Source organism: Sceloporus undulatus, chromosome 6 (assembly GCF_019175285.1).
Source record: "Sceloporus undulatus isolate JIND9_A2432 ecotype Alabama chromosome 6, SceUnd_v1.1, whole genome shotgun sequence".
Classification (NCBI taxonomy): Eukaryota; Metazoa; Chordata; class Lepidosauria; order Squamata; family Phrynosomatidae; genus Sceloporus; species Sceloporus undulatus.
The window spans coordinates 62,800,337-62,816,114 of NC_056527.1; the positions used below are offsets into that span (position 1 = coordinate 62,800,337).

Here is a 15,778-nt window from a genome sequence, read left to right on the forward strand (position 1 = left end):
AGGATTTGTTTCTTACTTCAGGACAAACCACTACTTTTACTCAAAACCCCATCTATTTTCCGTCTCAGGTTTTCTTCCTTTTAGTATTACAAAATAAAACTGTTGTATCTTTTATTCTTTAAAAAAGGAGAGAATCAGAAACCTTTCCAGACCTAGCGCCAGTCTATTTTCTGCCCACGTCTGCACCAGAATGTACATTGGAGAGGCAGACTGACTATGGCTATCATCTTCATCTTGAATGCATCACATTTCTTGCATGCAAACAAATGCATGCTGCTCAGTCATCCAGACAAGAGACTTGGAAAAATCGAGTGCTCCGCTTCAGAAAATGAATTCATACACCTAGTTTACCAGTCAGTGAAGTCACTTGCACTCCAAACTACAGAGACAGTTGCTAATGTAAGCAAATTAAATGAAAACAAGAGTCTTTGTGGCCCACATTGTGTATACACTTCTTTTGTTCTACTGTTGCATTTTTAGGTTTTAGACTCTACTAAATCTGTGAAAAGAGGTGATACTACAGACTCCAGTGGCTTTAAACAACTGCGTTCAGCTGTCTGAACAAACTACTGCTTCTTTCAGCCCAATTAGTTTAATAGGAACTTCAGAATAACTCCCATATTTTCAGCCGGAAAGAAATGAATGATGATGAACCTTTTAAAAAAACTGTTCCAAAGTATTGGATGGAAAAATCAGTGCCAGAACTTTTTAATTCCAAAAGTTAGGACTTCATCCAAAGCCAAAAGAAAAAAAAAAAGATTACTGCTGCTGCTAAATATTTCATACCCTGAGACTCCAAAAAGAGCCTACATCAACTTTAGCAGAACTAAAAAATAGGTCAGTGATTAGAGCAGCGGCAGCTTAGAAAGGGAACTTGACAACTGACACTTCTACTAAGCTGAAGACTTTAATTGCAAACATGCTTATAGGGATGTGAAATACATTGCCAAAGGTTCTGTTGGGTTGTGCTTGGCCTTTGTTTACTAATGAAAAGAAGTAAATCATATCGATTTCCTGCCTCTGCCTTCCAAGTCTGACTGAATATATTTAGCACTTCAAATTAATTTGGTTCATCAGCAATCATGTAATGGCGGTTATAAAATATTAAGAAGGCATGCAGAACTGTTTTGGTTTAAGCAACTGCCCCCTTAATAATTTATTGTAAGTAAATAATAAGTGATTGCATAACTCAGTAAAAGTAATGCTAAGTAATTGAGGTTGGTAAGCCTCAAAGCACTTATGTCCCAGACCAATGAAAAAGATCTACAAATTGTATTAAATGTGTACAAGCCATTATTTTTTTGGCAATGGCAACCACACTTGATTGGACTCAGTCAGGTATGTATTCACGTAGACCAAGGATGGAAAAGCTCAGGTCTACTTGATGCTTTCGACTTTAATTCCCAGAAGCCCCTGACAGCATGGACTGAGACTGATTCCCATTACCTTTTAAACTGGATCGCAAATCGGTTTGAACCATTTCAAATGACCCTGGTTCCCACTTGAACCAAATCACTGAAGCGATTCGGAGTGGGGGGTCATACGCTAGACCCATTTAACCTGCATCTTTTTGATGCTGATTTTTCCACGTCTTTTTGGATAAACCGATTCCGTGCAAAAGTGAATCAGATGCGGATCAGAATCAATTTAATTTGCCCTTCTACAAGCTGGAGCTCGAATTGAATCGATTCATTCGTGAATGTAAACCATAAGTGGGTTATTTTAAAGGGAAAAAATGTGATTGGGGCAAATGTAGTGTGAACCACGCTCCGCTGTTGAATTGATCCATCGATTCAGATCGCAAACCGATTTATTTGTAAGTGGAAAGGAGGCCATAGTAAGAGGCTGTGGGAAATGTCTGGAGATCCAAAAATTTCTCACCTTTGATAGTGACCTTTCAGTTGGTCTTATTTGCTAAACACATACTACTTTCCTAAGCCAACGGAGAGGTGAGGGTTTGTTTTAAACATTAAGCTAAGTCTGAAGCATCTATAAACCCAACAGCGTCATATACATGGGAGTTTATCACACAAGCCTCATTCCCACCATGATCACATTTATAAGGGGAAAAAGATACATACCCTTTCATACATCTTTGCAGTAGAGTGACAGGGACCTTGTGCTCTCTTCCACATATCTCCTTGATCCCATCTCCCTGCTCTATGTCTTACCCAGCATGCCTTTTAGGGTTTTTATTTTTATTATTTTATTTTTAATGCAATTCCAAAGGTATGCTAATATAATTTTTTTTAAGTAAAAAGAAAATAAAAGATAGTAGGGGGAAAAACCTGTCTGGGCATAGCAAGAAGGGGCAGGGAAAGGAGGAGACACTGACACCATGTGACTGCCCAATACTGGAACTGTTGCGCAAAGAACCTATCACATCTGAGGACAAATGGGACAGCAGTTTGCGGGTTTATTGACGGTTTTCCCATCAATGGCAAGATGCGCTCTAACCATGCTTGGCAGACATGTTGTGCAATAAGTGTTGCCAAAGGCACTGTTTGTACATCTTAATGGTGGTTTAAAAGCTGTGTGTGCTAAAGTTTTTGGAAACAATGCTTCTATTAATGCCAACCCCACTCTGAACAAACTGTGCCAAGAAAACATTGTGATTGATTCACCTAGGGTCTCCATAATTCAGAAATGACTTGAGGGCACACAACAACAACACAAATAGTATTCACCTTCTTTGCTAAAGTATCACACTGCTGGCTTGCGTTCAGTTTATGATCAACAATAATCCCAATGTCCTTTTTGCATGTAGTATTGCTGAGCCATGTATTCTCTGTCCTATACCTATGCATTTGGTTTTTGTGGCCTAAATGTAGAATTTTGCATTTCTCTCTACTGAATTTCATTTTATTTATTTCTGTCCAACTTTCTAGTTTATCTAAAGTCTTTTGAATTCTATTCCTATCTTCCAATGTGTTAGCCACCCCCCTCAATTTTGTGTCATCTTAAAATTTTCCCCCACTCCATCATCTAAGTCACTGATGATACAATAATAATACTAATGCCCCTTCAGAATTAGCAGAACAAGTTATATCCTGTGATTCTAGCATTTATTGTAGCAGCAAAAATGGTAGCAGCCTAACTAGTTTTGCTGCTACTAATGAGACAACTACTAGAATTGCTAAGAGCGTTGATGACTGATGAATTCTGGAAGCTATAGTAGCATTTCTAAGCTGCTATAGCATTTCTAAGTAGCATTTCTGAGCTGCTATACTGAAGTGCTGCTGAAGTGGCAGTGCTGTTCACTGGAGGCACTCTTGCCATTCTGAGGCTCAGTGGCATCTGACCCCCAATTCACATGACTTATTTCATGCCTTTCTCCATCCTATGATAGATAATTGAGCAAACTAAAAAATTCCAAAAGAAAACCAGCATGTGCTTGATAGACTATATCAAAACCTTTGACTTCACAGAGCATGAAATGCTATGGAGTGCGCTTAAAGAAATGGGTGAGTCACTATATTTGATAGTCCTGATAAGGAATCTGTACTTAGGACCAGAAGCTACTGTTAGAACAGAACATGGACAAAAAAATGGTTCCCAGTTGACAAGAAGGTCACCCCATTTGTTCAACTTGTATGCAGAAAACATTATAAGAAGAACTGGATTAGACTCAGAAGATGGAGGAATGAAGATAGGAGGAAGGAACAACAATCTGAGATATTCAGATGACACCATAATACTAGAGGAACACATAATAGATTTAGAATAATCAATAAGGAAAGCTAAAGAAGAAAGTGCTAAGGCAGGCTTACTACAGAACACAAAGAAAACAAAAATAATGACCACAGAAGATCTCCATAAATTCAATTTACATAACAAGGAAATGAAATAGTTTAAAAAAATTCCTGTACCTCAGCTCAAACGCTGACCAGAATGGAGACTGCAGTTAAGAAATCAGAAGAATAGTAGGAATAAGAAGGGCAACTATGACATAAACAGATAAGATCATAAGGATCTACAACTTAACATTAAAGTTAGAATTGTCCAAGCCCTGTATTCCCTATGCATGAATGTGAGAGCTGGGCAGTGAAAAAGGGAGGGAGGAATAAAATTAACTTATTTGAGATGTGGTGCTGGAGAAGAGTGCTGAGGATACCATGGACAGTGAAAACAATCACACAAATGAGTTTTAGAACAGATCAAACTTGAACTCTCACTGGAAGCCAAGATGATGAAACTGAAGCTGTCATACTTTGGCCACATCATGAGAAGGCATGACTCATTAGAAAAGTCAATAGCGGTCCTTGAACAAAAGAACGACAAAGGTAGACTGGAAAGAGAACCAGCAGAATTGGAGTTCATCCACAAACTACAGTTCCTCAGCAATGGACTAACCAAAGATAATGGCTTCCTCACTCACTACACACATTTCAACACTATCTGACCCCCTCCTCAGGGGGAACCCTACACCCATCTATTCTCCCCACTTACAGGCTAGTTTCTAAAGCCAAACTGGTCTTGCCACTTCATTTCCATACACAAAGGCTAGTTCCCAATGCCTTTGCTCACAAATGACCATTGTTAAAACTAGACTTTCCACTTCATTTCCACACACAAAGGATTTAGAATTTGAACCTACATTTTCACATACCAGTTGCATATATATATGTCCGTCTTTGGTTTCCACTCCACCAAATGCATCTGAAGAAGCAGACTTAAGTCTACAAAAATTCATGCTGCTAACTTCTTTCTTTCAGTTAGTCTCAAAAGTGCTACAAGATCTCTAATGCTAGGAAAGATAGAAGGTAGTAGAAAGAGAAGCAGACTGCATGCCATATGGCTAAACTTTATCAGGAAAGTTACAGGCCTGAATCTGCAGGATCCAAGCAGAGCAGTGGAGGATAAGGGTTCTGGAGATATCTTATCCATGGGCTCACCATGAATCGGGGTTGACTTTAAGGCAGTTAACAACAATTCCTCCCTATTTGCTGGTGCTCTTTCCTCTTCCTTATGGTCCTGCCCCCTTCCAATTTTAAGGCTGGAGTCAAGCTCAAAACCCAATGCTCTGTCTTCATCAATTCAGTTCTGTCCTCTCTGCCCCAGCTATTTTCTCCATCAAACAATGCAGAGAAAAGAAGGGCTGGGTGGCCCCAAATTGTGAAGCACAGCTCTGGTGGAGATATATGTCTTGGAAGAAATGGCCTCTCAATATTGCCATACTGAAAAGAGGACTTCTGGTCCCCAGTTCATAGGTATATACCACACTTGTTTACCTTCACTCTGTACAGCAGTAGACGACGGAGGTGCACAGCAAGATGGCTTAAGGGAGTTCCCTAAATAACAATCTCTGAGCTGAACTATAAGAGACACCTACATGATAGTTGTGTCTCTATGTTTATGCTGCTGGCTGGTTTCAGAATATTATAAAAGCCACTACTGGATAAAAGGTAAGGTATACCTATTAGACTACTTACTATTTTAAAGTATTAAGCAAAATGTAATTTTAAGACGTGGATATGTATTCCCCCCCCCCAATCCCTTGAGAAGGTCTTCTAAACTTTTTCTGACAAACTGGATACAGTTTTTAGCATTCCAAGATGTGGTCTCCTTTTCATTTGCCATCAAATATTTTTCTTTTCTTCAATATGAACTGACATTTATTTTCTTTAAGCAGGGATACATCACCCTACTTTCAGGCGATGCATATTGAGCAGCTGTTTATTCCATATGTACATTAACTTACTTTCTTTAATTGGATAATCCATGTAGAAAACATCAAAATTGGTATATTTCTCAATTTTTGCTATTTCTTTCAGAACACTGGAAAGCTGTGAGGCTCTCTGGAAAAAAAGAAGAAGAAAAGAAAACCATAATAAATATGTGTGTTTATTATTTTATTGGTAAAAGAACTCTTATACCTCTCTTTCTGCCAAGATTTCAGCTCACAATAACATAAAAAGTAAAACAGCATGTGAGCTTTGTCTGTTACAGTGCTTCAGTTTCTGTGCAGAGAAATAGTAGTCACATTTAAGATGCCTATTAAAGAATCAGCTCAGAAAAACGAACCTCTTTTTCTCCAAAACAACTGGTCTTATTTATTAAATATTCACCAATGTGCTGTTAAAGATATTGGTGCAATATATTAGAGCTTGGGAAAGTTTCTACAAATTGTAATACTGAAATGTAACTTTTCAAAACTCAAGTCCAGATGTTGTATAACACCAACAGGGATCTGTATGAATCAAATCTTCATAACAAGCCTAATCATTGTAAGTATTAATTTCTCAGGATCTGCATCTGGTGAAGTGGACTGGAATTCACAAAAGCTTATGCTGGAAAACTCTTTCCCCCCAGATAATCTCAAGGGTGCTACAGGTTTCCTTCATATCTTTTTATGCCGGAACAGCCTAAGGTCCTGTCTGCACTGACCAAGATACTTTGTGGCAGCTTGGAGTATCCTGATCCCAAAACTGCTCTGTCTTCTCCTGTTACCTGGGCCCCTCTGTTCCAATGCTGGGTGGTTGTTTGCATGGGTGTCCTGCTCTGCTGACTGGTGTGGCTGTGATGCTTGCGGGTTGCGCCCTCCAAGGTCAGAATGAGGTGCCCACCCTTCATCATATGGCTGGGCACCTCATTTTGACCTCAGAAAGAGTGACTGGTGGCAGCTGCAGTGATGCAGGATGGCTCAGTGGGATGAATTTTCAACAGTGACCCAGGACCAGAGGGCTCTGGATTTTCCCAGAAGATCCAGAGCAAAGGGTGATATATTTAAATCTGTGTTAAGAGTGTTATACTCTGGGTTTGGTGCTGAACAGGCCAGATGCTGTCTGGTTTGTTCGTGCCAGACCGGGGTTTGATCCATGTGTCATCAGATCTCTCTGTCGAGAGGCTGGGCAAAGCCAATTTATTTGGCTAGTACAGACAGGACCTGTCTCAGTTATGAGGATAAACACAGAGAGTAAATGTTGCTGTTGGCTGCTCTATTTGGTAATGTACTTCTTGGGTTGTGTTATCATGAAGGATTCAGCGTGACAATTCCCACAGTCAGCAGCAACACTGGATTCTCACCCAGAGGGTGTTGTTTTTTTTAATTTGCACTAAAGAATACTGTACTTTGTACTGTGTTTCCAGACAATGTCTCCTCTTGACTGTCTGGTGGGCAGAGGGAAAACAGAATTCCTTATATTTTCATTAAGATTTTCAAAACTCTGTTGTGAGCAACTTTGGTTGCTTTCTGACGGCCATTTTCTTAACTCAGAAAACTCCTGAATCCGAAAAGGGCTGGGAGGAGCAGCTCCAGTAGTGGGGATGGACCCATGCTGTATTCGGGCAGCAAATTCAGTGGTAAAAACCATCTGGTAACATCAGGATACTGCCCAAATTAAATTTTAAACTGGATAGAGGTAAGCTGAATCAACATGTATGCGATAAGCCTCTAAGTTTAATATTCAAAACAAAACCCCATCTCTCCTTTGATATAGGAGAGACATATGTGTTTTGTTTAGCAAGTAAGACCATCTGCCAGATGTTTTGGAACAACACCTTGAATTCCTTATCATTGGTCATGATGACAGGGGCTGCTAGAAAATCATGTATAAAATATGGAGAACCAAAGGCTGAGAACTAGTAATTTCTATCATTAGGAAACCTGATTTCTTTAGTAGCAATTGTATCAACTGGCTGCAGTGCTGCTGATTCTTTTCATACAAAAAGTCCAAGTACCCTCCTTAAAAACAGGAATACCCATACAGTAATTTTTATATTAAATATACCTCTGAAGTCAAGTTCCTAAGTGTGCTGTTTGAAGACAACCAGCCATTGCATGGATTGATCTGTGTGAATGTGAAAAATATTATTGTAACGGTTGTATGTAGTTGTGGGAAAATAGATGAAAGAGCATAACCTCGGGTGAATGGTTAGACAAGATAATGAAAACATTACAAAGATTAGACATTTGGATAAACAGTAGAGCGTTACATATACCATTATACTTTCACATGAAGACAGGAATTATAAAGTGAATGGAGGTAATACAGATGAATAATTGATATTCAGGAAAAAGTTGCTGCTAATAGCAGCATCACAGATAACATATCTAAATAAAATTGTCTGTTATTCTTTCATAGTTAGTAATTGCCATGTCTTATTATTATGAAAAACAAGGCACGCTACAAAGATTTTGGTGTCCAAAACCAAATGGTGCCCTTCTCCTTCCAATGCTCTTGGGACGCTATCAGTCCAGGCCTATCCCATCTGGCCTTGGAGCTTACTTTGTGCAACCTGAGGTTGTGGACAGGATCCTTGGAGAAGTGAGGGCCACCACATGCATACTGGCTTCTGAAAGCAGCAAAAGAGGGACTGGCCGAGTGGGTAAGGGGAGTGGTGAATGCTTCACTGAAGCAAGGCAGATTTCCATCCTGTCTAAAGGAGGCTGCGGTGAGGCTGTTGCTGAAAAAGACCTCCCTGGATCCCACAATTTTGGATAACTATCGGCCAGTCTCTAATATTCCATTCTTGGGCAAGGTTTTGGAGTGAGTGGTAGCCTCCCAGCTTCAGGGGTTTCTGGATGAAATAGATTATCTAGATCCATTTCAATCTGGCTTCAAACCTGGCTATTAGACAGATTTGGTTGCCTTGGTGGATGACCTACACAGGGAACTGGACAGGGGGAATGTGTCCCTGTTCGTCCTGCTGGATCTCTCAGCAGTGTTTGATACCATCAACCATGGTATCCTTCTGGGCCACCTTTCTGGGATGGGACTTGAGGGCACTGTTTATGCAGTGGTTCTGGTCTTTCTTGGAGGGGTGAACTCATCGGGTGGTCTTTGGGGACTCCTGTTTGACCCCTTGGCCATTGGCCTGTGGGGTCCTACAGGGTTTGGTCCTGTCCCCCAAGTTATTAAACATCTACATGAAACCACTGGGATAGGTCATCTGAATGACAATTCCATCTCTCTTTCCCATTTGATTTCAAGGAAGCTATTTCCATACTGAATCAGTGTCTGCTGTCAGTAATGGACTGGATGAGGGCAAACAAATTGAAGCCTAATCCAGACAAGACAGAGGTGCTCCTGGTCAGTTGTAAGGCAGATCAGGGAATAGGGATTCAGCCTGTACTGGATGGGGTTACACTCCCCCTGAAATCTTAGGCTCGCAGGTTGGGTGTGCTCCTGGGCTCCACTCTGAGCCTGAATGTCCAGGTTTCAGCAGTGTACAGGAGTGCATGTATACAGCTGAAACATGTGCGCCAGCTGCCCCTGTTCCTTGAGATGTCAGGATCTTGATTACATCCCATTTGGACTACTGTAATGTACTCTATGTGGGGCTGCCTTTGGAAACTGTCCGGAAACGTCAGTTGGTTCAAAACATCTCAGCCAGAATGCTGACTGGGGCCAGTTACAGGGAGCATGTAACACCCTTGTAGGAAAGCTTCACTGGCTATTGGTTCGCTTCAAGGTACAATTCAAAATGCTGGTCATGACCTATAAAGCCCTACACAGCTTAGGTACAGATTATTTGAGAGACTATGGCGGGTTACAGACTGCCCACTTGGGGTGGGCTGTACCCACCCCTTTCCCCGGTGTATCGGGGCCTCAGTGGCGAGAACGGCAGCCGCTGAGGCCCCGATCCGCCACTTTTCAGGCTGCAGGGAAGCGGCAAAACGCTGCTTCCCCGGAGCCTGAAAAGGGGTGTCCCTGGGGCTTCAAGCCCCAAGGACACCATGCGGCAGCAGGGAGGAGGAGAAAGGGGCCGCTTAGCCCCTTTCTCCTTTGGTCTGCTGGGCGCAGCTGTCTGAAGGCTGCGCCCAATGGACCAAACCAGGAAGGAGCTCCGAAACGGAGCTCCATCCTGCTCCGCGCAAAGGGTGCACTAGACGCCCTGGCGTGGAGCGAGGGCGTCACTTCCGCGCTGCCCCGTATAGAGGCGGCGCGGTCGTGACGTCCTCATGGCAGCGGCCGTGTGGAACAGCCGCCGCCATTTTGTGCGCGCTCCACGCGTCCTAGGGTTGGGGGTGCCCGGAAAGGATGCCCCTTTTTAACCTTAGCACGTGCGGAGCGCGTACTAAAACGCCCGTTTGTAATGGGCCTGTATCTCCCCATACAAACCTGCAAGAGCCCTAAGATCTTCAGGAGAAGGCTTTGTTTTGGTCCTGCCAAGATCACAGGCTGGTTTGGTGAAGACACGGGAGACAGCCTTCTTGGTGGCTGATCCCACTCTCTGGAATGCCCTTCCGTGGAGGCTAGAGTGGTCCCCTCCCTCCTTGTCTTTTGCTGGCAAGCAAAAATGTTTTTATGCAGGCAGATGTTTGGTATATAATGCATATCAGGAAGGCCTTTATGGAGCAGGTGGGATTTTAGTTTGTTTTTAATTTTTGTATATTTTTATGTGATTTTATATTACATGTAGATGTTTTTAATTATTTTGAATTCTATTGAGATTTTAGAACTGCCTTGGATCCCTCCAGGGAGAAAGGCAACATATAAAATAAATAAATAAATATATAAATTACTGAGTCCAACAGAGTTGCTGACAATACTACAGAAAATAAGATGCTCAGGAAAAACAAGATGTGCAAAAAAATCACACACATTTCTTTCCATTGCTATTACTTCAAAAAACCTATGCTTTCATCAATGCATCTAGTGCTAAGGGCCAGCTATATCTAAATAGTCTGTGATTAGCTCTATCATTCTAAAACTGTTTTAAAAAATACTTGCATGTATTGCTATCTTTTACATGCTTTTAAAAGTTTCTTGTATAAGTTCCATGCCACATGAAAACTCACAACAATAGGATATTAATTAACAGAAAGCACCTCCTCTGACTATTTTTAATCTTTCCCACAAAAATTAAATTGCATGAAACATCTGGACAACTTACCTGAAGACAGCTAAGAAATGAATAAAGTTGTTCATATGTGACATCTTTGTTTAATTGTCCTGGAAAATAGAAATGTGTTCAAATTTGACAATGATGAAACCTATCATGATACTTGCTGTAAATGAAACTCAAGAGGAGGCTGCTTGAGACGTGTTTCTGGCACAGTTATAGCAGTTTCACACTACTTTTACTGTCGCCCCCCACCCTATGGGATTTGTAGTTTGGTGAGATACTCTCTGCTACAAAGTTCTGGTCCATTTACCTGAACTCTCATAAGAATTCTCTTGCAGAAAATTCAAAGTACTTCAACAGTTACAAATACAGAAGGATGGACTCATGGCAGTTAAAGGGGTATCACACCTTATATATACTGTGCACAACCAAGTGTGTATGCCTGCCAGTCAAGCTTCCAACCAACCCCTTCCAACTTTCTCTTGCTGTCACTGGCCACCTGTTGATCAGCAGTGGCCATTTTGATGGTTACCACATACACAATACACAGTTCAGGGGAGCAAAGGAAAAACAGGTAAAAGACATAGCAGCACATGACAATGGTAGAGTTGGAAGGGACCACAAGGGCCATCCAGTCCAAGTCCCTGCCATGAAGGAAATCACAATCAAAGCATACCTGACAGATGGCCATCCAGCCTCTGCTTAAAGACCTCCAAAGAAGGAGACTCCACTACACTCCGAGGAAGTGTGTTCAACTATCGAACAGCCCTTACTATTAGGAAGGTCTTCCTAATGTTGAGGTGGAATTGCTTCCTGTAGCTTGAATCCATTGTTTAGGGTCCTGTTCCCTGGAGCAGCAGAAAACAAGCTTCTTCCCTCCTCAATATGACATCCCTTCAAATATTTAAATAGGGGCTATCAAATGACCTCTTAACCTTCTCTTCTCCATGCTAAACATCTCCAGCTCTCTAAGTCATTCCTCCAGCAGCATGGTTTCCAGACCCTTCACCATTTTAGTTGCCCTCCTTTGAACATGCTCCAGTTTCTCAACATCCTTTTTGAATTGTGGTGCCCAGAACTGGACACAGTATTCCAGGCAGGGTCTGGCCAAAGCAGAATACAGTGGAACTATTATTTCCCTTGATCTAAACACTATACTTTTATTGATGCAGCCTAAAATTGCATTGGCCTTTTTAGCTGCCGCTTCGCACTGTTGACTCATGTTCAATTTGTGGTCTACTTGGACTCCTAGATCCCTTTCACATGTAGTCTTGTTAAGCCAGGTGTCCCCCATCCTATATCTGAGCATTTCATTTTCCCGCCCTAAGTGCAGTACCTTACATTTCTCCATATTGAATTTCATTTTGTTAGCTTTGGCCCAGCTTTGTAGTCTATTCAGGTCATTTTGAATTTTGATCCTGTCCTCTGGGGTATAATTATGCAGCAGTGCCAACAATTAGGCAACTCCTCCAGTAGCCACTGATTAGCATTTTATGGTCAATGAGGGATCTTTCCTTCAAATCGCTGGTGTTTATTTACTTCTTCACCTAGCAGACTAAAGATTTTAGCCAGAAGATCAGGAAAATAAGTATAACAGAAAAGCCAGGTTTCCAAAACAGCATTTGTCTCAGACCCAAAGTATAGCTTGTTTTTCTGTTACCCTACATGTACACACCTTTCCTCCTCTACTTTCAACCAATTGAGCTAGCAAGAGGACAAAGTCACATAACAGTCGGTTCAAATCCCAAGGGTGAGTGACTGATGCTTTACCCAATTACAAGCCTTTCACTCTCCAAAACAAATCTAGCCATTTCACATCAAGAAGGAAGATTGAAGGTGACTGTGTACAATCACGGTTTTTGCTTTTTATACCTCAAATAGGCTCACTCTAAAGTAGAAATAATATCTTCTGTCATAGAGGGAAACATTACCCCTTCTGTGTAGATGAACTGAATTCAAGTATGGTTAAATACACAATAGCTTTCCCATAACATGTTTTATATAGAACAAGGTGGTGGAGGTGGATTGTTATTTGTTGATTCTCAGATAAATGGATATCTAGAGCAACTACAAAATCTTAGCTATCAAGTCCCACTGAAGTTAGTAGAGCTTAGTACTGAACAGAAATATACAGGATTGTGCTACTTCTTATCTATCACAAATGGGAAAACCCTATTAAAGTTAGTTTACATTATATACCACTGTGTATTTAGTGATACTCCACACTAGGGATACGTGTCTCACCTACATGTCTGAAAAATACTTCACCATGTTCAGTTAATAAACGTGAATGGTGGGAAACAGGCAGGGAATTTAGCTGAAATGTCTTGGGAGTAGGGGACTGTTTCCTATTTAGACCCTGGTTCTATTCTGCTCCTGAACAGACTGTTATCTATAGTAGAACTGGCCTAGAAACTGACCTTTTAACAAAAATATATAGAAAGTACAATTTTCCATGGAAATCTGGATAGCATAGTGGCTCGATAAAGTAATTAGGAAATCACAATCAAAGCATCCCCGACACAGTATAAGGTGTGATACCCTTTTAACTGTCATGAGTCCATCCTGCTATATTTGTAGTTGTTGAAGTATTTTGAATTTGCTGCAAGAGAATTCTTCTGAGAGTTCAGGGAAACGAACAATTTTAATAGTCAGCTATGAGGATTTTTCCAGAAAGGATGGGACTTGCAGTCACTAAGGGCTCCATGGATGCTAGAGTGGGGAAGAAAGCTAAGGAATGAGAGAAGGGAAGTGATAGGAACAGAAAGTATCAGGCAAGAATAGGCAGATTGATGGATGTAGCCAGCACAGATGCAAGGAACATGTGAGAAGATGATAAAACCAACCCTTTCTGAACACCCAGGAAAGACAAAGTGAGAGGTATGAAATGGAAAACATTTACTGGTACTGGTTATTCCTGATAGAAGGGAACTTCTAGATTGTATCTGAAAGCTGTATGTGATGTGAGAAGACAGCTTTCTGAAATGTAGAAGCCAGGTTACTGGGACAGGGCAGTAGATGTTTAAAATTACAAGCATTTCAGCCATACATTCTAATTATTATTGCACTATGTAGTTGGATGGTTTCACAAATGGATGAAAGTGTGTGTGTGTGTGTGTGTGTGTGTGTGTGTGTGTGTGTGTACAATATAGACAGGTCTGCAGACACCCAAAAAATTATCTAGTGAAATGGGTAAGAGACTGTCCTGAGAATTTGACTGAAAGACAATGCACAGTAAAACATATCTTTTTGTATACAATTTACTTTCAGATCTGTGTTCATGGATGATGAGCATTAATTTTAGCCTTCCTTGCTCCATTCTGCTAAAATTGTTTTGTGCATATGGAGCATTATTTTGACCAAACTAAAGTCTGGGGGACTTTGATCATGCTTGGTGTGATGCACCTTGGACCTTTCAAAGAGCTACAGTCCTGTGAAGGTGTTCAAACTTGCACATTACCAACAATAATTACAAATAGGTTTTACATCATGATGCCGCAGGTCAGTGATGTTTGTAAAATTAGGTACAGCAAGTCCTCCATAACTACAGGTTCTGCATCTATGAACTCAACCGGTCACAGTTTGAAAATATTCACCAAAAAGCAAACCTTGATGTCGCCATTTTATATAGGGAATGCATTTTACTATGACATTGTATGAGACTTGAGTATTCACAGATTTGGGTAAACATGGCGGATCCTGGCTATCAAGATCCCACTGTAAAAGTTTTGAATTGAGGAGAAAAAAATGACATCATTGGGTTGCATTCAGGTAGTCCAGAACTTCTAAAGCAATCCTTAATTGCTAGAGCTTCACAATCACACAGCAGCAACTGCCGCAACAGCAATAACAAGAAAAAGAAAAGAAATTGGAATATTTACCAAGAGGATGGTATCTGTCATGCAAGTTATCCCACAGGAAGCGACCATCTACCAAGCCAATTAAAATTACATGGCTTCCCTTTGGAAGATAGCTGTCTAGATAACGCAAAGTCTGCAAAACATTGGTGTGCATTTCCTTAGGCTGAGTCATATGTTTCACTGTGTCAGGACTCCTACGAAACGGGAGGAAAAAAGATAGCACAGTACTGAGTGTGGTGCAGCAAAAGCAAACTATGCAACCTGTCTCCTGTTTCCAACCATCCCTTTAAGCTTGCAATTTGGATGGCCAGAGTGAACATATATTTGGCTTAAACCAAACTATATTTGGTTCTGAGACAGCTGCTTGATTTTGCTGTCCCAGGCATGCAGCAAAACTGGAAAGGTTATTGGACCCTACTCTGTTGGCTGCCCCATAAGAATGGTGGGTTGTTTTGAAAAGGAATTCAGCAAGTTATGTAGGCCTGGACTACATGGCTAACTGGGTCCATTCCAACTTTGTTATTCCACTTAATATTTCAAAATTACCAATGATCTGTGTAGTTAATGTTGCCCAACAAAGCTGGAATATTTGTTGTTGTTGTTGTTGGGAAATAATAATTGCAAGGGGGGGAAATAAAAGTTAAATATTGACAAGTGACTCTGTTTGCACATACACACACTCTCACAGCAGTTAACAGAATTGCCTGCGAGATAAAATGATGTCCAAATTGGGACCCTTTGGCAGAGAAGCCTCAGTAATGGTTGATTTAACATTAAGGCAGTTTAAACTCTTTTTATCATTTCTTTCAGTTGTCCCTCATTTCAAAGCACAGATTGCCTCTGGCCCCAATCAGTCAACTCTTGTTTCCTCTTGTTATCATGGCTTTGGCACCGATAAAACAGCATTGGGAAAAAACACCATAGAAACAATCAGTCATAGAAAACACAGAAAATCAAACAAATTTGCTACTCTCTCCTTTGAAAAACACTCACAATTCCTCCATAATTCATTTATGATTTATGTTTTCATGTTACCTTAAAAACTTATTATTATTATTATTATTATTATTATTATTATTATTATTATTATTATTATTATTATTATCTGCCCTACATTTGTGCCTTGG

The 15,778-nt window shown here is 40.8% G+C and overlaps 1 protein-coding gene across 1 annotated transcript in view; it reads right to left on the bottom strand.

Moving 5' to 3' along the window:
- AOAH (acyloxyacyl hydrolase) overlaps nt 1-15,778 on the bottom strand; it is a 161,897-nt gene that overhangs the window by 10,743 nt on the left and 135,376 nt on the right. Inside the window, exons 17-20 of the mRNA XM_042475171.1 lie at nt 14,673-14,845; nt 10,840-10,898; nt 7,731-7,790; nt 5,702-5,798 (exon numbers count right to left, since the gene is read on the bottom strand). Coding sequence (XP_042331105.1) covers nt 5,702-5,798; nt 7,731-7,790; nt 10,840-10,898; nt 14,673-14,845 — 389 coding nt within the window. The remainder of the gene's footprint in view (nt 1-5,701; nt 5,799-7,730; nt 7,791-10,839; nt 10,899-14,672; nt 14,846-15,778) is intronic.